Genomic DNA, 26,905 nt, shown 5'->3' on the forward strand with positions numbered 1-26,905 from the left:
AATAAGTCATAATAATATAGGTATTTACTTCAATATCATCAAATTATCAAGTGAAATAATGAAAATAACACTTATATTCAACATTTTTGAGGTTATTGTCCTTGTAAATAGCATTGTTTCCCGGTTTTGGGATAACAACGTGATTAAGAGCAGCTTCCACTAATAACTTTGCTCTCGATGTGGCTCCCGCCATTGCATTTTCACTTGACCAATATCAATTATGTATTTTAGAAAATATAATACACTAATCACACCGTTAGAAAGCACGCGAGTGACAGAATGAAAATCAAAACAATCGATTGTCGTGAATGAATGTAGGTGATATGTACGTCATATTTCTTAATATTAATTAATTCCAAAGACGTATAATGGATAAATGCAATCTGTGTCTATACTAGCAGAATTGTCGTGGACTCAGAACCAAATTACATACTCTTTATATGAACATTTTGCAATATAATTATGATATAATTAGTTACATAATTATATTTGTGTTGAAGAATTTATTGATGCTCTTTTTCGAGTATTTAGATATGACAGGGACCGCGCGGCCAGTGGACGACTCGACGGAGGTGGAGTCGCAAATAATGCAAGCCCCTGACATCACTAATATGATTATCATCAGCGGCTTTTAAAGGTTTATAATTTATTATAACTTAGGGACAGGCGCTTACAACTTGACATAACGATGCTTTATGATATATGATGATTTAAGATTATGTACAAAGTTCCTACGAGTTCTACCTAACTGTCGTAGAGCTCATCAACTTTTTGCCACCTTGCCGTTATATCGAATTGGTGAAGCTTAAAATGTAAATTTTAATTATATTGATATTTTGTGCACGTCAGCTGGAATGTATAAAAATCAAATAGTACAAGCATTGAAATCATAACTAATCAACTTTTATATTGTTTAAAATTAAGAGTTTTGTTGTACGGTTTTCACTCTTTTTTGTATCTATTAAATTTTAAACTTGTAATGTTTACCTTTCTAAACTTTTATAATTAATATGTGGCTTACGGTGCTTATATATATATACCTTATGTACTTTAGTTAGTAAGATCTAATGTCTCACTGTTTGTTTACCACAATAAATAAAATAAAATAAATTGTAGTCATTATAAGAAACGCAGTTTTTGCCTATGCTACAAATATTTCATCTAAGGCACACAATTAGCCAAGAGGGGGTATAATATACTACACAATAAGAGGCGGGACTGCCTACGTTCATAATATTTAAATTCAGTTTAATATGAAACGTGCAGTGATTTGACATAAGTTTGAAATATTAGTAAATAATGTTAGAATTAATATTCTAAGTAAATAAAGTATTGCGACTGACGACGATGTTTGAAAGCGAATAGTTGCTTAACACGTAGTGGATTTCGGCTATCTCCGTTTTTACAAGATAATAGCCGTCATCTGTCAATCTATCAATAACTGCACGTTTCATACAATCGAGTGCATCGCTTCATTCTTAGAGAGTTGCGGTAGGCTGACAATTAGCTACTCTGTGGTCCTCAATTATGTCAGAACAGTTGTCGAAATATGTAGTGATATAATATACCATTGGTAAATAAATAATTTAACTTATACAATGTACTACCCAACTCCAACATCCAGCATTATTGAATTTGATGAATACATGTACGATGTTAATGATGTGAATCATCCCACACCATGGACGATGCAGCCACTGGTTTACTACGCTCAGGTGGTCAGTATGAATACGAATACTTTGAACCTTCCTTTGGGCTACATCCACCCAGACAGGCGGCTTGCGGCTTGCTTAGCGCCTAGATAAATAATGTAGAGGCTTAGTGGCTTGCACCCTGACTACTTGCTAGGACACACGGTGACCGCACTTGATGTGGTTTGTGTTGCTAGGTGCCTTGGTCATTTTACTGCCACGTTGAGGGGATGTCACCTTAAAAATAGCTTTAAAACTGCTTCTCACGGAAAAGTTGTCTTTAAGATATATAATTTCACAGCCTTTTCCATCATTTTAGGCTTTAGACTTCGTTGTAATGGAGTTCATTAGCTGGATTTCCCAGAGGTTCTGTTTTAAAAGCTGACGCAATTAATATTTCATTCAATTTTTAACTGACTTCAAAAAGGAGGAGGTTCTCAATTCGTCGGTATGTTTTTTTTTTAGGTTTGTCACCTCAAAACTTTCGACTGGGTGAACCGATTTTGACGATTCTTTTTTTATTTGAAAGCAGGTGCTTCCGGTATGGTCCCATTGAAATTTGTTGGTAATTTGGTCAAGATCTGACACTGGCATCCATGAGAAAACCGTACAAGTCTTAAATTTGCTATATGTATGTGGATGTAAAATTTACGAATAACTCAATATCGCGCCTACCGATTTTGATGATATAGTTCAAAGGTTGTTTGGTAAGTTCTGATTACCGAATCCACGGCAAACTAACGGAACTCTTCAATTCTTAGCAGCAAATTAACGATACTCGATCGAATCTTTTTTAATGCTATTATTTTTAAGTCATCTACCATAACATAGTTATGGTCAAGTAAATATCGTAGTCGAATATTATGATCAATGGGACTCCATAACGACTTATAGTAAGGGTACGATCTGTGGCAGAATTTCTAACTGTCTGTAATCAAATTGCAAAGCGCGTAAGTTAGTGTACTTCAAATTCACTAAAAATCAAAAATAAAAAATATTTAACAAAAAAACAACCGACTTAAAATACACTGTTCCAAAATAATATGATATAATATGAACAAAAAAAAAATATTTGCGTATTTTTATGCAATCTAATTAATAAATCTATTTCTAGTTACGATTATTGTAATTTTTGGAGTCGGTGTCATCCATGTTCATCCATCCACCAGTGTTCTTGAAGTCGGTTGGTTTTTTGTTAAAAAAGTTTTTTCGTATTATATTCCTCGAGCCTAGTGAGAAAAACCATCAAACTCGTTTACTTCGATTGGCGTTAAGCGACTAGTGAGGAGCCTGGAGCCTGGATTTAATTCAAGCTTTAGATTTTTACTCTATACTTGATCCATAGAATTTTTGGAGTAAATGCCTCAATTTTTCTATAATTGAATAGAATGTGCATCTTTTTACATTTCTCTTAATCAAATCACGATCCAATTTTCAGCCAAATCGTCGATCAAAACGAAGTAAAGAGAGAAGAAAACAAACGCCCAATTGTTTCGTTAAAGCATTTCGATGGTATACACAGGTACTCATTTTGAGGTCTAACTTTATATTTTTACTAAAAATATTGTAAAAGTTTTTACACTCAACTTACCAGAAACCATAATTATCTGGATGGTGGTACGTTAATGGTAGTCGTTGTTAGCACACCTAGTGTCATAAAATTTTAATGAAGATATCCTCCTATCAAAAACATACACAGAAACTGAAGATATGTAACTTATAAAACTAAAAATACTATTGAGTACATACTGTTTACAACATAGGAATATTCTACATATATTATGAATTATTATTATTATTATCTTAAACCAATATAAATTGATTTACGCAAACACTGATACCCATAACACAAGTTAGATCTTATCATGGGTATCAGAGTTCCAATTCAACACTGTATTTTATTTAAGATAAGTTAATTTTTAAGACGTAGTACATATATATTTAAGTGTTGTGAACCTCTGTTTTTGTGAAATAAAGTTTATTTATTTATTATTATTTATAGATCTTAGCCTGGAATTGACTCAATTACAAACTTCTCCACGAATGCTGTTTATGCATGCAGCTATTTTGAATATTTCAAAAGAGTTTCGATTCATAACCTTTTTACTCTTGCATCAGCTCCGAATATTATTTTATCATCACTTTCCACCCAAAGACCAGAGAAAGGTCTTCATTTGCCACGGTCCTAACATAGTATCATTTTCATTCAGGCTCTCTAATTCTTGGTACTCTATTTCCGGCGCTATGCTATCTCTATAATATATTCAACCAAACTACTTTCATGTTTCCTCTATGTATAATTCATTGACTACTTCTTCAACTTCACGTGACTCTCTTATTATTGTGTAACTATACTCATATATATAATCAGTATTATAATAACAATTAATGTTTTACTATAGTACTGACTCCCCATTACTTAGTTTGATCAGGATTTTAGTTTCCAGAATTCGTTTAGATTAACCGATTAACCGATTTTTCAGAAATTTGATCTTTTTATATCCCCTATCGTATTGATTTATGGTTTTGTTTTAAGTTATTTATTTAAAGAAAATAATAAAATAATACTTGATCCACAGGAGCGTGAAATATTCGGGAAATGTGAAAACAATGCAGACGATGCAAGCGATACAGATTTCGCAAAGTGGCTGGATATCAAATATAGAGAGTTTGAAGATACCCAGGGTCACCTAAACGCATCTTCACATGCTGTCGTAGACAGTTCCAAGTGAGCCATTTTGATTTAAGTCACACAGATGAAGAGACGTAAGATTGAATCGAACTAAATCTAAACATATTAAATTCGAAGACTTAATTAAATGTTTAGAAAATAACTAAATATAATAAAGGTCGTTATTAAACCGAAGCCTAAAATCCGAATGCGGTTTTAACCACACCATTGTAGGAACAAGCTCCCTGTTGTTTGTTTATACAGTACACTTTTTAAGAAACTTTCTCCCACGTAGGTACAACCAAACTATGAAATGAGCCTTCCAGCGTGGCGTTTCTAGAACGATAAGAGTTGCCTTCAAAAAAGCGCATACACCTTTCTAAAAGTCCGGCAATGCTACTGTGATTCCTCTGGAGTTGCTGGAGACTGTGAGCGGCTGTTGTCATTTAATATCAGGTAACACGAAAATTTGTTTGCCTTCCTCTTACATAAAAATGTCACGCTCATTTTAAATTAAGTCGTTTGCTGAAGCGATTTACACTTCGGTGCACTGCTTATCGTGATTCATCATTATCCAAGACGTCCACTGCTGGACAAAGATCTCCACGACGATTGGTCCTGCGTTGCCCTCATCCAACCTATTCCGGCGATCTTGACCAGATCGTTGGTCCATCTTGTGGGGGGCCTACCAACACAGCGTCTTACAGTACGTGGTCGCCACTCGAGGAGTTTACTGCTCCAACGGCCTTCTGTCCATTTAGCAATGTGCCCTGCCCACTGCCACTTCTCTTTCTCAACCATCTGCCCATCCAACCCCCCCAAATATCGTGATTAATAATTATAAATCACCAAATATTTTGTTCTAGACTATGCGAGCAATGTGCGATGAGACTCGAGAGGTTGAAAAGGTATTTTAATTTTTAAATTTGTGGCTAAAGGTGCCGTTGAGTACTGAATTATTCCAACCATTTTGTTATAAGGTTAACTATAATATTTACCCTCGTTATGTTTACATTTCTGCCATCCCACTTTCTAACTATGAAGGCTTTTTGTATTGCTTCTATGAGAAAGTTTCACCCATTCGACAATGTAGGTATGCCTCAGACCTGAGAAGAACGGGTGCAAGAAAATCAGCGGGCTTCTGTTTTCTTATAAAAATATCATTACAATGTAAGACCGTACAATAAAATGTACTATTGAATAGCCTAGTTGATCGCTCCATTCCCAATCTGTGGTATTATTAAGAAAGTTATTTATGTTATTATTATTTATAAATGAATATCAAAAATAGTTATACCTAATTTTTATCCTTTGCTAGATAATGGGTACCACAACGGCGCCTTCCGGGACGAAGCAGTAATGTGTGAGCATCACTGTGTTTCGGTCTGAAGGGCGTGTAGCTAGTGAAATTACTGGGCAAATGAGACTAACATCTTATATGTCAAGGTGACGAGCGCAATTGTAGTCCCGCTCAGAATTTTTGTGATGTCCGCTTGCGGTGCTCGTAAAGATCCACTTTTCATCACACGTCATTCATAATTTACCCCAAATCCCTTTATTTCTGTGCATCGTAATGAAAATTACAACATGTGTGGACGGCCGTTGGGGCAGTAAAGTCCTCGAATGGTGAGCACGTTCTGGAAAACGTAGTTGGTAGGCCCACACAAGATGGACCGATGATCTGGCCAAGATCATTTGAATAGGTTGGATGAGGGCAGCGCAGGAGCGATCGTCGTGGAGATCTTTGGGGCGGCCTTTGTCCAGCAGTGGACGTCTTCCGGCTGAAATGATGATGATAGAATGTCCCAGAAGGCAGGTGAAAAAAGTTTCAATCTGAAATCTCTGACCAAAAATCCGAAGTAGAGAGTCCCTACGTCAAAACGACTTGCTCAGACGAAACTCTCTATTTGTATACAAACGTATCGTTTGGTTAGCTGTTGAGGCAAACTCAAAGTCTAACAGGCAAAATTTTCTACTTGTTCTTATTAGAACATATAGAAATTGCTATTGCAAATTTTGCCTATGATGATGCATAAGGCGTAAGATTTAATTCTTTATTTCTAATATTTTTATGTATCAAATTAAACTTGGTTGTTTTCAGGTTGTAAAAGTCTGTGGCGTTCTATAAAAAGTTAATCAAAGTTCACTTTCTATTACTAAATAAACACATGGTCCCAAAATATAATATCAAATAATCAAAATATAAAATCTACTTCTCTTTACAAATCTATTTATTCGTAATTATTTTTTCGCAGTACCCCCCTTTCGTATTTACCATTCAAGGAAATGCTAATAATTTCTTCGGCATAGAGTAAAAATATATTATTTCTTTAGATATTATTAAAAACTAATAATTAAGCTCTTACTAAACAAATGAAAGCCACATGGAAATATCATAAGACTCTTATTGCAATTCTGTATTAATTAACTTTTTTTAATCTAGACTTGAAATGTGTGAGCCCTGCGCTATAAAATTTCAAAAGATGAAGAGGTACCTAATACCCATTTTTCGTCTTGTTTCGTATTAAATATTAAAGCTTATCTGATAAAAAATATTGGTCATTAGTAATATTAAAAAGGGATTTTATTTGTGTTTCTTATGTAGGCATATGTACCTAATGTGAATTTTAAATTTAAATAATTTTCATCAATTAATTTTAGTAATCGCAGATGTCGACGATGTATTAACAACAATTACAAAGGGGATGTTGGTCTGAGGTAAGATAACTGAGAATTGTATTTATATATATTTTATGAGCTGAAGGTATTAAAAACATTTTTCCTTTACAAACTATATATATGGTATTAAAAATCGTATAGATGTGATATATGCTTCACAATATTTGATTCCTGCCGCCGAATTACACCTTCGCACGCCACAAATTAGAATATCATATCCAACATCTGGATGTGTGGCGTTACTCCACAGTGCGGTTTTCTAGAACTATCTTCCACTTACAACAAAGCTGTGGAATGAGCTTCCTTGTGCGGTTTTTCCGGGATGATACGACATGGGTACCTACAAAAAAGCGCGTAAGCTTTTCTATAAGGCCGGCAACGCTCCTGTAATTCCTCTGGTTGCAAGAGACTGTAGGCGGCGGTGAGCCTCCATAAAAAAACATGTTGCAACAACATTTAAATACTAGTCCGTGGTGTTAAGTCCATAGAATATATAATAAGTGGGCTTCTACAGGAAAATTATAAGTGAAAACTAAAAAGAAAGTTGTCTACTGATTGTACCATTAGACGGAGAGCCTTTGTGTATCATTCACATTCACTCCGACCAACGTTTTATGAATATTGACTATTGCTAAACACTACTACACACTACAGTAATAAAACAGTATTTCAACTTCATATTAGACCGCTCGAATCAACATACGCCCACATACGCATGACTTACACGGTCACTAAGCAATTTTGGGAAAACAAATGTCAAAACTAATGAGTACGTAAAGAGTAGCATGCCGTGCAGCGCCGACGCTAGTCGCTGTCCAAGCGCCGTCCGCGTCGTCTTGTCCAGTCGTAGGTATAAATTTCAAGGAGACCGCAGAGTTATGCTACTATTCTATTACTATATTTGTGACTACGGCCTTAGAAATAAGCACGGCTTAAAGTTATACCTGGCAATGCGCTGTTTGTCGAAGCGAATTCTATTAAAATTTATTATTTCAGAAATACTAAGAGTTGTGAGTTTATAATGCATCCTAAGAGATCCCAGTATGAAACGGTTTCTGAATGCACACAAAGGTATAAGTATAAAACTGTTACTACTAACTGTTAATACTGTTGCGTATAAATTAATTCAAAACAAAAGCATTTCTAAAATTTGCCTTTCTGTTTAACAACGTGGACTTTAACATTTTACTATTAGATTTAATAGTTAATGACAAACATGAACAAAACAACTATATTATTTTTTATATTTAGTTTTCTATTACGATATTAATTTATTTTTATTTACTAATTACCTACTATTTTGATTTTTATCTAGTTTGAGGATTAAGAACGCAAAAATAAGTTATTATTTTCAATAACTATGAATATCAATAAAGTTGATACCAATTCTTTCATGGCATAGATTAAAACTTTTAATTGATTTTTGGGCATTCCCGGAAGACATGTTAATTATAACAATAAAACAAAGAGATTATTACTTCAATGATTTGTTTTCAGAGGGCAATCGTTGTCAAACAACAACAACGATCAAGTCATTCGAAAGCCAAAAATAAAATCGCGGAGTGCCACGAACATGCTGATGGAAAAAGAAATCTGTGTTATTAAGCTGAGTGACAGTTGGTCTCGAGAGATCGACACAGATGTTCAACCATATACTAAAAATAAGGTTAGCCGGGGCTTGGATTCTTATCATAACAGCCCCGCGCGTTGAAACAGGATTGGAACCTTGTCATATTAACGTTTTCTTGGCGTCACCGGCAGTCGGCACTTGTGATTGTTGTGTGTGCACTAAGATCTGCAGATAAGGCCTTTCCCATTGTTGCCGCGTGGGAATATAATAGGTATTATACTTGCCATCAATAACGAGGATGTACTTATGGTAGGTGATGACCAATGTACATAAAGCTTAACGGCTCGATTTCGAATCTTTTATAGACATAAGATCAAAAAATTATATGACCAACGTTGGCCAGTTTTTAAAAGCACTTGATAACAATTCACAGAGGTAACGATTTAATTGTAACTTTTTATTCATCTGAAGACTGTCACCAATTATGGCAACTGTAATCAGTGCATCGATTAAAATATGTTGGGAATCGGCTCATTCGGAACATGTCTTCATATTTTCGGGTTAATATTGCGAGTACAATCATTGACGTACTATTATAAACACCTAGACTCCCAATCGCTTATTAAAAGTTCGTCAAAAAGGTCTGAGCGGCGTACCCCAAGGAAGCGTTCTTGGACTCCTGCTTTTCTTAATTTATATAAATAACATGTTACATTTATTTAGAGCTGGTGATGACGTTGACATAATTGGCTATGCCGATGATACAGCTCTGAACTTACAAGACTCATCATGGCAAAGCGTGTTCTGCAAAGCTGATAACGAAATCCTAAAAATATCGAACTGGCTAAAGCATAACTTATTGTCAATAAACATTTCCAAAACCAACTATGTATGCTTCAACAAATCCCAACCATCATCCCCTCCACCAAATCTTTCCTAAAAAATTCACACCTGCCCTGATGACATAATTCCATGTTCTCTTAATATGCTCAATGTTGTTCGCTATCTAGGTGTATACCTAGACCAAATCAAACAAATATAATCTAACTTTACATCTAACAATACAATTAAAATATAGTAAAGGACACAATCGAATGGCTTACTGAAAATAACCTGACTGTAAATATAAAAAAAAACAATGTATATGCAGTATTATAATAAGAATGGGAAAGGAAAAGATATTCATGTTAATTATCATAATGAGAATATTAAAGAAGCATAACTTGTAAATTTTCTTGGTATTACTTTAGACAGCAACTTGTCCTTCAAGTCACATGTTGACAAAATTAGCAAGAAAATTATCAAACATGTATTTGTCCTCAGACGCGTATCAAAAACAATAGGTGAAAAAAGAGCGCTAATGGCATATCATGCATTCGTGGTTTCAGCTTTACGATATGGATTGGTCATATGGAGCAACTCGGTGAGCATAGGGCATATATTTATTGCACAGAATTCTAATTCAGAAAAAGATACTTGTCGACCTCTTTTAAAAAAATTGAAAATTCTATCACTGCCATGCCTGTACATTTATGAGATAAGCCTATTTGTTCAAAAACACATGTCTGATTCCTTAAATTAAATATATATTAAATATATATTACAAAAAAAAGTCAGAAGGATTTAAACACAAGGTATTCAAATAGACTCATATTTCTGTAGAACTGCATCTTTTAGTAGAAATTGTTACATCATGTCATTGAAAATATATAATAAATTTAAATACTTAGCTTTCAAAGTTTTTAAAAGAAGACAGCATCAGTGGTTAATAAATAAGTGCTTCTATAGTTTAAATGAATTTTTCAATACAAAATGAATTATTAGGTTTTATGAACTAGTCTATAATTTTATAATAGCATAATTAATTATGTAGTTTGATAATAATATATTTAAATTATTTACCTTTGTGACATTGAATTTGTCAACATGATACATAGGTACTAAATATATCTTTAAATTTAAATTTTATAAATATGTATAAATGATAGCATTGTGAAATCCGACATGTTTCAATATAACAGTAGTGTGTTGGTATTTGGACAATTTTACAACATATTTTGCATGTCAATTGACGAAACATATTGGATTATCAATAATATTATGCTAACATATAATGTACAATGTTTCTTGCAAATAAAATTTTATATCAATTTCATTTCATTTCATCTATTTCGTCAAGAAATCGTAAAACAAATCATTTTATGAAACTTCTACGGAATGGTTCTATTAAAAAAACATTACTTCTAGTTTACACCGCACTTTGTCAATCTCTACTCCTCTATTGCATTGCCTCTTGGGGTAATGCTACTAAAACGACTCTTATTAAAGCTGAGCGGACACAACGATCTGTTTTAAAGGTAATGTTTCGTAAACGCTTCCGTTTCCCTGCTTATTCGCTATACAAAGAGGCTAAAGTTCTTACCGTTAGGCAATTATATATTCAAAAACCCATCATTTCCTACCGTAAAACATATCAAGCAATTTTTTTATCCTTAAATAATAGTAGACGAATTAAAATCCCTCACTATCTTGTAAAAACCAGTTTTGCTCAAAGTTTTCCTGCATTTGCTTTTCCTTTATAAATAAAATATCCAATAAAAAAATACTTATTTGTCTAAATATGTATATTACAAGAAAACTTAGGATATACTGCATTCCTTAGACGACGACTCTACGAAGCCTTACTTAAAGTGACCTACTAAGATTTTTCAAAACGCACACTCACACAAACACATCACACGTGCACACTCAAGTAGTAGGGATTCGCCGGTTCTGGCTCACAGTAGTAGGGATTCGCTGGTTCTGGCTCCTCGATTCTGGCTCACTTGCTCGTGATGCCTACTAAAAAAAAAAAAAAAGAAGTTTGGTGTCAAACTGGGGGTTTTGATGTATTTCCGAGCGATTGCGCTGATCCGTTTTTCGATATCTCTTATAGTTTCAAAGTTAGCATTTTAAATTAAACAGATCCATAATCATTAATAATCACTGGTCATTTAGCTAATGATTGGTGAGCGACTCAATGTCTAAATTTCCATGAACGTGATACAGGTAATTTACTAATTACCTCTATCACATTCGTTACTACGATTAAAAAGACAGTTTCTGTATTTATTATTTATTTTTAAAACATGATTTAAATAAAGTATATAATAAAACATCATTGCAGATTGTATCATTTTCAAAATATTTGATGAAATCATTCAAACTCTTCTTATTAAACTTAAAGTATAGATACATTATGCAGTACTCGCCACACACTGCGGTATATTCATTCTGTACTCTTGCAGTATTGTAGTTATACATTCTGCAATTCCTTTGTAAAAACATCAGCTGGAATCCCTGAGGTGGACGACCATATGAATCGAAGTATTGTCCAATACCCTGCTCATCAATGTGTATTGCAACCCAGTGAGTGCCTGGCTTATTATCACTATCTAAATTGCTGACAATATAACAGGGCGTTACAACATATATCGGCAATCGGTTTGCCGCATAAACATTATTTTTAATACTGGGATCGATTTTGTTCAAATAATTCTGTATCTCGATTGTATTCATATTAGTTGAGAACAGGGTCTTGTCAGTTGCGAGGATTGAATAGTTATGTGGATCATAATAACATAAGCACTCAATAAATAAGGCTTTAATGTATCTTATTCATGTATTTAAAACTTATATGGTTACAATAAAACAAAATATCATTACAAGCGATTCAAATATAAATCTATGAACATTTGATGAAATTATATTTTCATCAATTTTATTATAATATAAAAGCTGATTGAAAACGAACTTTGTACCTACATACTTACGTAGTCATTAGTACAATCTGGAAATGTTGACTCCATTAAACTATCAATAATTGAACTTATCATTTAAGTGCCATTATGTTTCACCATAATAAAACAAAATATCATTTTATATACATATTTTTATTATATAAATTTATAAGGTAATCTAGTATTTAATCAACATAAAAAATACACAAGGATACAAACGATTCAAACATTAATTATTATATTCTAACTGCTGTAATCTACAGAAATATTACGATTTTTATCAATTTCAATAACATTATCGAATTCCGCATAAACAATACAGTTAATTGTTTGTGTAAGAGCTGATTCAAAACGAACTTCTAATCTTACACTACCATGTTTTATAAGATTCCAATGACTTGAAGAATTTGCTGATAAATCGGGTGTTAAGTCGAAGGCTAGCAAGCAAAACCCTTTGGCATATTGCTCTCTTGATACTCCATTGCCTTCATTTAGGAAATGTATACCTGTTCCTGAGAATAACGTATGATAGACCGTAGTAAAAATATTATTGTCAAACGATGGCTGTAAGGCTTTTGAAGGTATCTGTTGTCCATCTATGTATAAACAAAATGTATTAATATCATAATTTTCGAAATTGAATGGGTTTTTTGTGAGACTACCATTAAAGGATGCATTATTCACAAAACCGACTATACACCTTTTGGGTATTTGGCCAAGGAATATGTTATCAAGGGTTTTCCCCTGAATGCCTGATGGTATAGTTAAAACTTTGACTTCTGCTCGCGTGATTGGATATTTTGCTGTGGTAGATGATAAAACTTTTTGATGTGCAAGTAGCACAGTTGGGTTGATTCGTGCTCTTCGAATAATAAGAGTTGCATCTGTAATAGACACTTTAAATTTATGGTCAGTTGATGAAGCCATGAGATTGAAATTTTCTCTAGAACGAACTAACTTTACGCACATGTCAACGCCATTAATCAAAAATTTTTCTTGGTTGAATAAATCTCCATGTAAATGTCCTATCATTTCTATTTCTTTGCTTTCACTAGCCAATTCTTGTCTTTTAATAAATCCTTTATTTTGTTCATCAGTTGCATCCATTTTTCCAGCTGTATCTTCATACCATAGACCACAAGTGAGATGAGATTCTTTTGCAGCAGGTGCATAATTCAATAGAGTTTCAATATAAGCTCGATATGCATATGTATTATTCGGTGGCGATACAAGTTTTTGATTTAAATATACATCAAGTTGACTGAAAAGTGTATGTAACCAATTATTAACTGGGGCCACAACTGTCGGTACTGTCAGTTTTGTATAATCTTGATTCAAAACTTTAGCTTTTATATGGAGTAAAGTATGGGATAAATCCACATAGTCATCACCTGCCCCAGGTACTTGAAATTCTATTGGTCCATCATCAGCAAGTGATGAAATGGGCTTATAATGAATCCATAGTCCACTTTCAATGCTAGTTTGAGTTGATGGTAATGCAAATAAATCCAATTCGGACTTAATGCATTCACAAGACTGACTATGTAAAAATGACATATTTAATCAGTAAATATATCTTTGATTTGTTTTTGATTCAATTTTAATTTTTTAATAGCTTTCGCTTTCGCAGTCAATGATGGAATGATCGCAGAACGACGTTTTCGTTTTGTTATATACCCAGATCCAAACATGTTGATATTATCTATTTTGGCATCAGCTTTTCGTTTCAAATTTGAGCTGACTTCTTTTAGACGAGTTTTTATTGAATCTTCCATGGGGCGTGCATTAACCATATCTGATAATATACCTACACCGGTACTTAATGCTTCTTTACCAATAGTTCGAACACCACTAGACAGTAGTGGTAAAATAGATCTAAACAGCCCCCCAAGAAAACTTCCGATTCCATGACCTCTTTGATACGGTGCTCCTTTATAAATAACTCCGATACCTGATCCGGCCTGGTGAGTATAATAGTGTTCATATGGACATGAAATATTATCACGTTTGCCGTACATTATAATTTTTGAAAGTGGAGTTTAATGCACACTGTTCCAAATTGGAATGGTATCTTTTGACCGGTGCTTGTTCTTATATCTATTTCAATTGTATCAAATTCTCTACGCATCACAGGTAGGTAATGGGGAGGAGAGAAAACGTGCATTTTGTACGCTCCATATATGTATTTTGAGGGATCCAATGGTATTATTCGTAAAAGGGGTGTCATAACATCTCCAACGATTTGAGGCTCCACTATGTCACAATAAACAAATAATTGAGACGGTAAACCCAAATGCAAATTAGCTGGACACTTTCCAAAATTTTTTTCAACGAGGTTCCTGTTTGGTTCGAACCCTAGTTGAAGACATAATTTAGGTGATAGAGTTACAGATTTTATGGATTCATCCGTTATCGTAGCAACTACAATCCTTGAAACCTCATCGCACTTAAATTTAATTTTTTCTCGAGTGTTATTCAGTGCCATCAAAATATGATTTATGTTATCGTAATTTGTGGCTGGAATATGTGTCTTGTAATAAACATATGACGGTTTACTTTCATTGGGTACTTGCATCAACTTTGTTATATAAATAATGTTTTCATGTTCTTGAACGGTGAACATAGTGCATGGGTACTGAAATTCTACTACTCCAACCCTCCATTCACCTTCTAGTATTGTTGGTTTTGGCAGTTTCGTAGAAAATAATGTTGTTGTATTATCAGGAAAATAATCCATAGAACTATTGCTTAGTAAAGTTAAATAAAAACTATCTTTATTCATATTTTTTTCAAAGTAGAAGCTAATATCCAGCTATTAAATTTATTTGGATAACCTCTCCACTTCACCAACAATTCTTTTCTGTTACCGGTATATCGAGAGCGTATTATTTTATCTATTTTGTATTTAGTAGTGGGGTCGAATATGATTTTTTGTAACTCTTTTTCATAAAAAGTACCAACTATCTCTTCGCCTTCTAAATCCTTTAAAGTAAATACTACAAACGGAGATCGGTGTATTATGGTAGATACGATGAATATTTCGTCACTCCAATTTGATTCATATCCTTTTTGGAAAATATGTTTATGTTTTGTTATTCTAACATAATCTCCAACGTGAATTCTTGGATTCACCATACTAATTGATGTTTTTATCTTACTTTCTCTATCATATAAATTTTGCCATACACTCATTATATTTGTATTATTAACATCACATGGACACATTTTTATACTAGAATGAAAACTATGATTATATGAATGCACTAGATCTTGTAAAACATCAATGTATTTATGAGTATTTTTGTGTGTAAAATAGCGCCACATTTTCGTTTTAAGAGTTCTCTGAAATCTTTCGACAATACTTGCTTTAATATCTGGATTATTGGTTGTATAATAATTTATGTTTTTTAATTTAAAATATTTTTGTACATATTTGGAAACAAATTCAGTTCCTTTGTCAGACTGTATATGTGTAGGTGTAGTATTAGCTTCAGCAAAAATACTTTCAAAGCATTCCTTAACTGTTTCAGAGTTTTTCTTTTTCATTGCTCGAACATACGCATATTTACTAAAGACATCAATAACACAAAGTATGTATTTGAAACCATCATTATATTCAGAATAAGATCTCATATCACTTAAATCGGCCTGCCATAACTCATTAATATTAGACAAAATATATCTGTTACGAGAAAATTTTCTTTGAACAGGTTTATGTAATGTATATGTTTCTTGTGATTGTAACCACTTTAAGACACTATTTCTGTCCATTTTACCCTTCATTGCTTTTGACAATTTATCAATAGTGCTGTAGCCAGCAGGATGTGATGCATCATAATAAATTTTATTTATTTCTAATATGGGGTCCATTTTTCCCAGTCCGATCTTTTTTTTAGTTTCCCTGTGTACTTATTACTTGTTGGTGTAGAAAATTCTTCGTCAGGTACTGATTTAGATTCAACCTCTTTTAATTGCAAATGGTTTATAAAATCCACTCGCTTTGGGTTCCCGATATAAGTGAGTGGTACTTTTATTTCCTTCAAAGTTGTTGCGAATTTTTCCCAACCTATAGGTTCACTTTTCTGAAGAGCTCTCAAGGTATCACTCACCAAGTCCACAATATTACTCCCAGGTATTTTTTCATTATCTATAATCACGGTACCAGATTCATCCCAGCTTATTTTATTTTTATTCAAGGAAATCAAATTTAGTAAAAGTTCACCTTTTTTAGCATATGTTTTCGGTATTAGTTTCAGTATTTCAGAGCTCGTGTATATTTCCCCAATATTTTTGTTAACCTCCACTGATGTTTGAGAAGGAACTACATTTATTTTATTCACATCATGATTTATATAATCAGTATCGATTTCATTATGACCTTGATTAAAACCAATATATGAATCATTATCATTTATAAGTGGTATGTGGTATGGTTGTCGATCCTCTTTGACGAAGTTTAGATATCTTTGAAGGGTTTGCAAATATAAAATACATTTCTTTCGATCTTCTATTTCACTGCTTAAGATATTTTGCATATCAGTATCTAATCGAGATCTTGGCGTATCATTTTCTTTGTGTTGTTTTAACTTCTCCAATAATGATGGTTCAATAAGTAACATTTTTTTAGCATTATCCATTTTCTTAAATAAATGAATTAATCAACCCACTTAGAATAGAACCCAATATTATCGGTAGAAATGAACCTCCTTTTTGTACAATTATATGTTTTCTAATTTTATTCGTACCTTTTCTTACCAATTTTCGAAGAATATTTTTATATTTCTTTAATTTAGATTTTTCTTTCTCGGCCAATTCAACGTTACCCCGCAGTACGTTATGAATACATTCACAAATGTAATTTATTTCTGTTTTGTTACATGATTTTAATAAAGCTTTTTGATATTTTGGCTTCAGTTTATGTAGAGCATTTAACAAATCTTTATGCGTCTTTAAACGTCTATGCATCATTTATAAATGATCGAAATTTCTTGATTCTTACCATATTTAAACCCTTTTGTGGGTACATAAACAGTGCAATATCCATCGGATGGAAATATCTTTGTCTTAACGCGACACAATTCATTTGTTTCTTGTTTCAAATCAATCATTAAATAACCATGAGCTTCATTGGTAGCATCTCTGTAAGAATCTTCCAAATATTTCGGATTTTCAGGGAATACTTGACGAGATAAGTATCGAATTTGGGTTTTATCTCGAGGATTTTTGAAATATATTATATAACTTGAGTTGAGTGATATATCTCTTTGTCCTTTACCTTGATGAAACAAATTTTGAGATAAATAAAACACACTTAAGTTTCTATGATGACTTCCTTTCGTGAATATATCAACAATACGACCATCTGATTCCCTCATCAGGTCATCAATTATTACAAGTTGAGGATTTTTTCCGTCAAACATAGATAAATCAGGTAAACCTTGAAGATAATTAATGTGGTTGAGATTATATAAAGGCTGCATTTCATCAAAGCACCAGGTGATTTGAGTAAAATTTGCATCACAGATATCATTCAAAAATTTTATAAAATTATTTACGAAAACTGATTTTCCACATCCACTTGGACCAGCAACTATTGCAGTGAATGGATGATTGAAATGATGCATTATCTACTACGTCTATGTGTGTTAAGGTTTAGTATAGTAATGAAACAATCTGTTATTAAACCACCATTTATTTAAACAGAAAAATCTATAATTGAAACAATATGCATCATGTTTTACTCCGCAACTGAAAAATCTATAATTGAAACAATATACATCATGTTTTACTCCGCAACTTATACATCTAAATACAATAATCTCTCATTTGGTTTTTTAAAACTATAATAATTTATTCTTAAAATTTAATATAATATTTATTCTATTTTATGATGACCCCAAGCTAAGGTATCAATATTATTTGGTAAAATGTACCGTTTGGTATCATTAAATGACAGACTAGATTTATTTATTCTTTGAGTAAAAATATTATGCTTTATTGACTTAAATCTAAGCATTGAACAATATTCGTTCTTATTTTCAAATAAGCAAGTCTTATAATTTTCCATTTTCATATTCTTAGTAACACTTTTATTAACCCCCTTAGCTTTAGCTGTGAATTTTCCCTCAACATCTAATGCATACATTTTAGATCTAAGTCCTACAAATTCATTAAATATGTTACCATTGTTTTCATCTTTAAAGTAGCCTAACTTCTTTTTATTGAGTTTTGGATAGCCAAATATATTTTTTTCTGTATAGTCCGAGGTATCGAAACGCAAATGTAAATCAGGTTTTATATCTCTGTAAAAATCATCTGTAAAAATTTGATATATTAAACTATCAGTATCTGTGTACAATAATTTTAATTTGTTTTGAAACTTTTTAAACATATAGTTATAGTGAAAGTCGTACATTAGAGTTTTAGAAATATCCAATATACAAAATCCCAAATAAATAGGTTTATTATGGAACAATTTCGTCTTTCGTAATTGAACTGCAACCAAATTTTCATTAAAAATAGATAAACTATGGAATTCTGGCTTAGCAATTAAATCTTGTGCGCCTAGAATTTTACCCTGATTTTCCCAATGACTCAATAATTTTACATTTACTCTTTTTTCGATATTTTCCATTGTTTTTCCAAACACTGAGTTATTCATTAATTTATAAAAATCTTTTTCGAAATCAGATGTGGCTAGTTTACGCATGCTTGTATTTAAATCTATATAATATTGTAACCATGCGCATTGTTTGAATTTTAAAATTCTATGAATTTTTTGTAATTTTAAACCCATTGTCAGACATTGCTTTAAATTTCTGTAGTGAATCACATATTTAATTTTATTACGAAGGTTTGGAACTAATTTTATGTCTTTTGTATTACCAATACATATATTCTCGGGACATAAGGGTAGGTCAGAATGTAAATCATGCAGTTCAATAGGATATTCTAGATCTACTTCCAAAATAAAACCATATTCATAATCATCAGGGACATCAAAATTAGTTGTGACATCTACCCACTCAAAACCTCCTGTAGGAAGGAATTGAGACATGGCCCATCCGTAAAGGTTATTAGCATCAAGATAAGTTAAAAATGAGTTTGGTGTGTCTTTATCATATTCTCGCATATATTTGTTATTAGCTTTGGCATAACGATTGCTACATTGAGATACACCTCCTCGAATGCCCGATCTAATAAAAGCTATTTGTTCAAAGTCTTGAAGTAATTCTAATTTAATTTTTGTGCATTTTAACATAGCATCCCAACTTAACCCAGGTGCTGTATAATAATGAGCTGGATCTAGACCATATGTTTGCAAACATAAGGCTCGGAAATTTTCAAACACATCTGTTAAAAGTAAAACATCGGTTTTAAGATATAAATCAGAATAATCTGACATATTTTGACAATGAAAGTGTTGCCAAACATCCTTGGCATGTTCATAATCTTCATCGGAAATATGTGTGTCGGTTAATGTATTGTAAAATTTATCGCGACTAGGGAGTGCTGAAAGTTTTAAGGAATCATGTGATGACATAAATTCATATGGATAAATTCCTTTTTTTCTAAGACGTAAAAAATCATTATTATTTGGAAAATTATATTTTAATGTTTGAAATTGTTCTTCCTTCAAATTTTGAACAAGTTTGTCTAAACTACAAGGTAAAAATTTAAACGAATCAACGAATCTCAATTGAATTTTATGATTATTTAATTTTATCGTTTTTGTGAAAGAAATGTACTTTTCTTTCGTTTGTGGAATAATATCAATTTCCCCTTCAATAGAATTTAATGCATGAACAATAAAATGAGAGTCATATTGACTAAGATTGTGTAAAAAAACTGGAATGTGATAGGGGATTCTAAACTTTGTCTTACATACTTCGTGTGCAACTCCTCTAAAATTTCCTGTATGCGAGTCAAAGTATAATGCACATTCACCATTTAAATTAGATTGACATATAAAGCAGTCTTTACATTGTGAAATAATTTCATTATCATTGGAAGTCAAAGGTTTTGGACTTATGACAAAATAATTTTTTGTGCAAATCACTTCTAAATCTTTATACAACTGATTCATAAAGACATGAGTACAATGAGGACCACTATATGTTTCATATTTTGATAAACTATCATCATATGAACATTTAATATAGTACCCAAAACTATAAACTTCGTGTTTGTGAACATTAGTTGTATAAGGTTTTGATGGATCGTTAAAGCATGTCTGAATTGGATTAAGGAAAGCTTCAAAATCCGCGTATATAACAAAGGGTATTTGTAACATCTTATTAAATTTATCAAATTTTAAGACATTGTTTGAAATTGGTTGTTCAAACCAATCTTTTAAAGTTTTTTCTGTATTAGGCAATTCCACTTTAATATGACAACAATCATACAATTGATGAGCTGATAACTTATCATTTGTTGAGAAGTGTAAAAGACAACCGTCACAGATGTAGATTGCATGTTCATGGTTTGAAATTAGACCACTTACTAAACGCGATAGGTTTTTAATGTAGCAAAAATGATTAATTGTTCCGTGCGAAATAAATAATAAATTGATATGAACAATTTTCCGTGATTTTGTTAAATACAATGGACCAACTACTTCATGTACTTTCTTTTTACAATTGTATTCAAGACCAAAAACATTTACACTTAAATTATTTAACCTTTCTACTTTCTGTATATCTGTCATTTTAACAGGAAACGTAACTCCGTCAAAATTTAATTTATTTGAATATTTACTGTAAGATGAAACTCTCTGAGAGTTCTTAGTAACTGGATATAATGCAGAAAGCAAAGCCCATTTAAAGCATAAATCATCCGAGTTTTGTACATTTATAACACTTTTTTTTAATTTGATTTCTTTAGGTAATTCAATATATGATTTTCCACGTAATGGATTGAATTTGTTTATATTCATGTCTAATGCATTTATTTTCTTAAGACTCCAACCACTATCTTTTTTCTCAAATGTGCTAATTTTAGTCATCAACATATCACATAAGGACGAAAAGAAAAAATTTAAATCCTCACCCTGCATTATAGTATAACTACATGTTTGAAATTCAAATTCATTAGAAATATTTTTTGTTTCTTGAACAAAATTAGCGTGCAGAATAAAATTAACTTTAAAAATTGTAAGCAATCGAACAGATTCCTCAAATAGTGAAATAATTTCATTTTTAATAGAATTCAAAAACATTTCTGGTGTTTCGAATGTTTGTAATTGGTTGGATTTACTCTTAATTTTATATGAGATAATTCTATTACCAAAAGCCGATTCGTGTACTGTGACATTTTTTAAAGTACTATGTAATTGCATTACGTTATTCTTATGGAGGTTACTTCTAAGATGATTTGCATAATATCTTTTCCGTATTAAGATTTGACATAAAGAACAGTTCACCATTTCATCGTTCACACTGGTGAGCCCCGATGATGTGGATGGTTCCCCTTGTCGTCCTCTCTTTGTACTTGTATCATTGTCTTCACTGCCTTGTAATACTGCACTTCTTCTCTTAAAACCTCCTCCACTTTGTAGAACAGGTTGACTACAACATAAGTGAATGATATTAGCCACATTTCATCAATAATATAATACTAAATAATTTACAAAGAAAATAACTCACTTGATCATTTTTTCAACCTCATTACATACAAAGCAGAGTTCCATATCGTTATGTTTAATTTTCCAAATGATGAGAATATAATAATATTATTTGTATAAGAGAATAAATAAACTAATAACAAAACTGAACTAATATTTATGTATTTCTTCATAGCTACCTACTTATTGTTAAAATTATATTTCTTATAATTTTCTGTTTCTAAAATTTTCTTCGTAACATTGTATAAAATCTTTTTTATGTCCTTATAACTTTCATTATTGTCGATTGTATAATATTTTAATCTGTAATCAGCGTATTTCCATTGTTCTTGTGCAGGCGTGTTTTTTATTTTATTGAGATCATAGATTTCTATTTTAACCAAATGTGATGCATTTCTTCCGTCATCTGCATTAGTTGTAATGTAAATACTTCCATTCTCATGTGCTCTGGATATTGATGATGATATTTTCTTTTGTTTTGTTTTTTTCACTTCGAATAATGCATCTATATTTTCATTTGAGCTGGCCCTCTTCAAGGATTTAAGTTGAGGAACTTTTAATGAATCCTGACTATCTTCAGATAATGGATAGTAAAATGTTTTATATGTAGTTTCTTCCATTGTTGGGGTGAATGCATTCTACAACAACAATAAGACTGCTTTAGAATAGTATTATACATACATATCTTAATATAACAAATGATATTACTTTTTAATTTCAAAGTGAATAATAGATAAAACTTACCTCCATTGCAGCAAATCACTCAACAATTACACAACACACAAAATATATAATAATTTGACTGAATACGCCACTTCAATGATTATTTTTCTGAACAGTTCTAGCATTTTATACTAAAATATCGTAAAAGTAAATTTGTTTATGATTAGTACTGGTTTTTAAATATTGTGGTGAAACATAATGGCACTTAAATGATAAGTTCAATTATTGATAGTTTAATGGAGTCAACATTTCCAGATTGTACTAATGACTACGTAAGTATGTAGGTACAAAGTTCGTTTTCAATCAGCTTTTATATTATAATTATTTTAATTAAAATTATTGATGAAAATATAATTTCATCAAATGTTCATAGATTTATATTTGAATCGCTTGTAATGATATTTTGTTTTATTGTAACCATATAAGTTTTAAATACATGAATAAGATACATTAAAACCTTATTTATTGAGTGCTTATGTTATTATGATCCACATAACTATTCAATCCTCGCAACTGACAAGACCCTGTTCTCAACTAATATGAATACAATCGAGATACAGAATTATTTGAACAAAATCGATCCCAGTATTAAAAATAATGTTTATGCGGCAAACCGATTGCCGATATATGTTGTAACGCCCTGTTATATTGTCAGCAATTTAGATAGTGATAATAAGCCAGGCACTCACTGGGTTGCAATACACATTGATGAGCAGGGTATTGGACAATACTTCGATTCATATGGTCGTCCACCTCAGGGATTCCAGCTGATGTTTTTACAAAGGAATTGCAGAATGTATAACTACAATACTGCAAGAGTACAGAATGAATATACCGCAGTGTGTGGCGAGTACTGCATAATGTATCTATACTTTAAGTTTAATAAGAAGAGTTTGAATGATTTCATCAAATATTTTGAAAATGATACAATCTGCAATGATGTTTTATTATATACTTTATTTAAATCATGTTTTAAAAATAAATAATAAATACAGAAACTGTCTTTTTAATCGTAGTAACGAATGTGATAGAGGTAATTAGTAAATTACCTGTATCACGTTCATGGAAATTTAGACATTGAGTCGCTCACCAATCATTAGCTAAATGACCAGTGATTATTAATGATTATGGATCTGTTTAATTTAAAATGCTAACTTTGAAACTATAAGAGATATCGAAAAACGGATCAGCGCAATCGCTCGGAAATACATCAAAACCCCCAGTTTGACACCAAACTTCTTTTTTTTTTTTTTTTTAGTAGGCATCACGAGCAAGTGAGCCAGAATCGAGGAGCCAGAACCGGCGAATCCCTACTACTCACTCACATGTACTCTGCAAGATCACTGCTAAAATCATAAATAAATATTATGTACGTGCTTAAACACAAAGATATATATATTATACTAGCTGACCCAGCAAACGTTGTATTGCCGATATTAAAATCACGATACAAAAGTAACTGTTGATCGTAGATGGGAGAAGTTGTATGTATTTTTTAATGCTGACTCATAATCAAACAAATTTAAATAAATAAAAAATTTCGTGTAGACCACCCTTAACAAATGTTAGGGGAATGAAAAATACATGGTGTCCGATTCTCAGACCTACCCAATATGCACTCAAAATTTCATGAGAATCGGTCAAGCCGTTTTGGAGGAGTTCAAAGTTTAACACCATGACACGAGAATTTTATATATTAGATAGCTGACCCGACAGACGTTGTTCTGTATATAATAAATAAAATAATGTTTTTATATGAATTTGTCAATAATATATCATTACATCAAAAATTACTTCGTAAAATATGCACCTGCTGTCGTAATGAAATTGTTTCACAGCAGAACTGTCAAACCGTGCGTCAATAAATTCTCTCATAGAAATTATGTATGGACACATCAAAGGAAAAACAAATTTGTTGTTTTTATTTAATTTAGCAGCATTTTCCTATTTATTCACCTTTTAAACCTTCTCTAGACTTCCACAAATAATTCAAGACCAGAATTAGCCAAATCGGTCCAGCCGTTCTCGAGTTTTAGCGAGACTAACGAACAGCAATTCATTTTTATATATTTAGATAGATTAATTTAAGAAAGGAGTACTTCCATCAAATATTTTCAGAGCTCATTAAAAATTTAATTTGAAGCTCACTCATGAACCTATTTTGTAACTTAATTGTATTTGTATGTTCACTTCCGCGATACAAGCATGTCTAGTGCTGAAAGCACTGCTAATTTTGTGTTTTTATGTATCCACTTTTTGTATACAAATATATATTTTCAAAAAAAAAAAGAAGAAAATACGCAGCTTAAACTGAAAAAATGTTTACATTGCTGGCTATTGACCTATAATATTTTTAACAACTGGAGTAAACGCAGAAATGTACAGACATAGCATACGATAGATAGACCTAGAATAAGATTTTACTAACATTATATTATCGTCTAGTATGGCCTGTAATAAATTTTATTATTAATAATAATCAGCAGTCGAACCTTAAAATGGTGTCATTTGTCGCATGTGCCTTATTTTGGCTTTCATTTTGTATGACGTGCATTGTCTATATGTATAGACGTCAATGTTTAGCAAATGAAATGCAATTTTTTAGCAAAATGAATAAAAACGTAAAATTTTGTTGATTTAAAGGGGCACTTATAAGTAATACAATACTCCATCCTTTTTTAGTTTGGATATGCTGTTATTTGCACACTATTTCACTTAACACTGTCATTGCTTGGCGTTGTATTCAAAGCGCGGTCGACACACAACTTAACGAAAACTCCGCCTTATAGACGCGTAGGCAGGGTTTTGCATCAGACAATTTTTGAGCGTGATTGTGAGGCTATTTGTGTATTGTGCGTCAATGAGCGCAGAATATATTTTTAAAAGGTTATCAATGCTTTTGCTCTTCTTAAGTACTTGTATTGTTATATATTCTTTGTCTTAAGGCCGTATAGCAACGGTAACCAAGCCACATTTGTAGTAATAAAATCCAAATAAATGTGATATTGCTCCCGCAACACCTTAATATCTAGCATTCCTGGAATAGTCATCTGCCAGCTGATTACAAATACCTCAGCAGATGTGGCTTCACAAATATTAATAGATATATGAATAATATACATTTCGTCACAGGTATGTGACGAGAGATGTCCGTCGAGAAAAAAATTAGCAACCAAGGACTTACAGGATGATAAACCGAAGCGAGCGGATGTTTCTTGTGGATGCACAAAACCTTTTAACACAAAAAAGATGAATTCTCCACGTGAGTGTGGGTGTCACCACCAGAACAAGGCGATCATTTCCGAGGATATGACACAGGCTTCGACTGTGCAGCAAGTTAGTAAAACACTGTTGAGATCCAGCCGGCTACTAGGTTTCAGTATGAACAATACATTATTTATTTATTTGAAAATTCCGCGAAAAAGTTACATAACAATTTGTATTATACCTTGTTGTTCTTTTATTATGTACAGTATTTCGTATTCAAAAATCACTAGAATTTTCGAAGTATCCATCTTTCTTGTCTAAGCTGAAGAAAAAAAAACTGTTAGTCGATAATCGATTCTTGCATATCTTTTAAAAGAAGAACTACATACGTACCTTGTGAAAAATCAAAAACGTTTCACTCAAAAATCTCACAACATTAAGGTTCTATATCAATTCGAAGTACCTTTTACAATAAAACGGCAATTTCATACTTTAACCCCTATCCTATACTAATTTAGTATATCGTATAATTATACATCAACAATATCATTCAGAAGCGCTTAGTTTAAGCCTATTTGAATAAAGTCTATTTGACTTTGACTTTGAATATGGTAAGTGATGCCTCACTTATTATATATATAGATATATACTGTTTGCGGACGATACATCAGCAAAAAAATTTCTGTCAGGTTGACGACGACATTGCTGAAGTAGTAAATTGGTTTAAAGTTAATAACTTACTTTTAAACGAAAGGAAAACAAAATGTGTAAGGTTTACACTTCCAAATATAAAGCACCAACCAACACCTATAAAAATTAATAGTGACAAAGTTGATGTAGTAGAAACGACAACATTCCTAGGCATTACATTAGACTTTAAGCTATAATGGGGTGCTCATATAAAAAAACTTATGTAATCGACTTAGCTCTGCAGTATTTGCGATAGAAAAAATTAGGCAGCTG

General features: G+C 32.1%; 1 protein-coding gene across 3 annotated transcripts in view; it reads left to right on the forward strand.

The window, feature by feature from the left end:
• The first annotated feature begins 1,563 nt into the window (after nucleotides 1–1,563).
• Nucleotides 1,564–26,905, forward strand: part of LOC126971120 (uncharacterized) — a 34,530-nt gene continuing 9,188 nt past the window's right edge. For 2 of the 3 annotated variants that reach the window (XM_050817274.1, XM_050817276.1), the window contains exons 1-8: nucleotides 1,564–1,718; nucleotides 3,130–3,213; nucleotides 4,271–4,419; nucleotides 5,229–5,270; nucleotides 7,024–7,080; nucleotides 8,038–8,112; nucleotides 8,539–8,707; nucleotides 25,868–26,071. In XM_050817274.1, coding sequence (XP_050673231.1) covers nucleotides 1,599–1,718; nucleotides 3,130–3,213; nucleotides 4,271–4,419; nucleotides 5,229–5,270; nucleotides 7,024–7,080; nucleotides 8,038–8,112; nucleotides 8,539–8,707; nucleotides 25,868–26,071 — 900 coding nt within the window. In that variant the 5' untranslated portion in view covers nucleotides 1,564–1,598. The remainder of the gene's footprint in view (nucleotides 1,719–3,129; nucleotides 3,214–4,270; nucleotides 4,420–5,228; nucleotides 5,271–7,023; nucleotides 7,081–8,037; nucleotides 8,113–8,538; nucleotides 8,708–25,867; nucleotides 26,072–26,905) is intronic. The other variant, XM_050817275.1, reaches the window with a different exon arrangement.

The sequence above is a fragment of the Leptidea sinapis genome, chromosome 23 (genome assembly GCF_905404315.1).
Source record: "Leptidea sinapis chromosome 23, ilLepSina1.1, whole genome shotgun sequence".
NCBI classification, from domain to species: Eukaryota; Metazoa; Arthropoda; class Insecta; order Lepidoptera; family Pieridae; genus Leptidea; species Leptidea sinapis.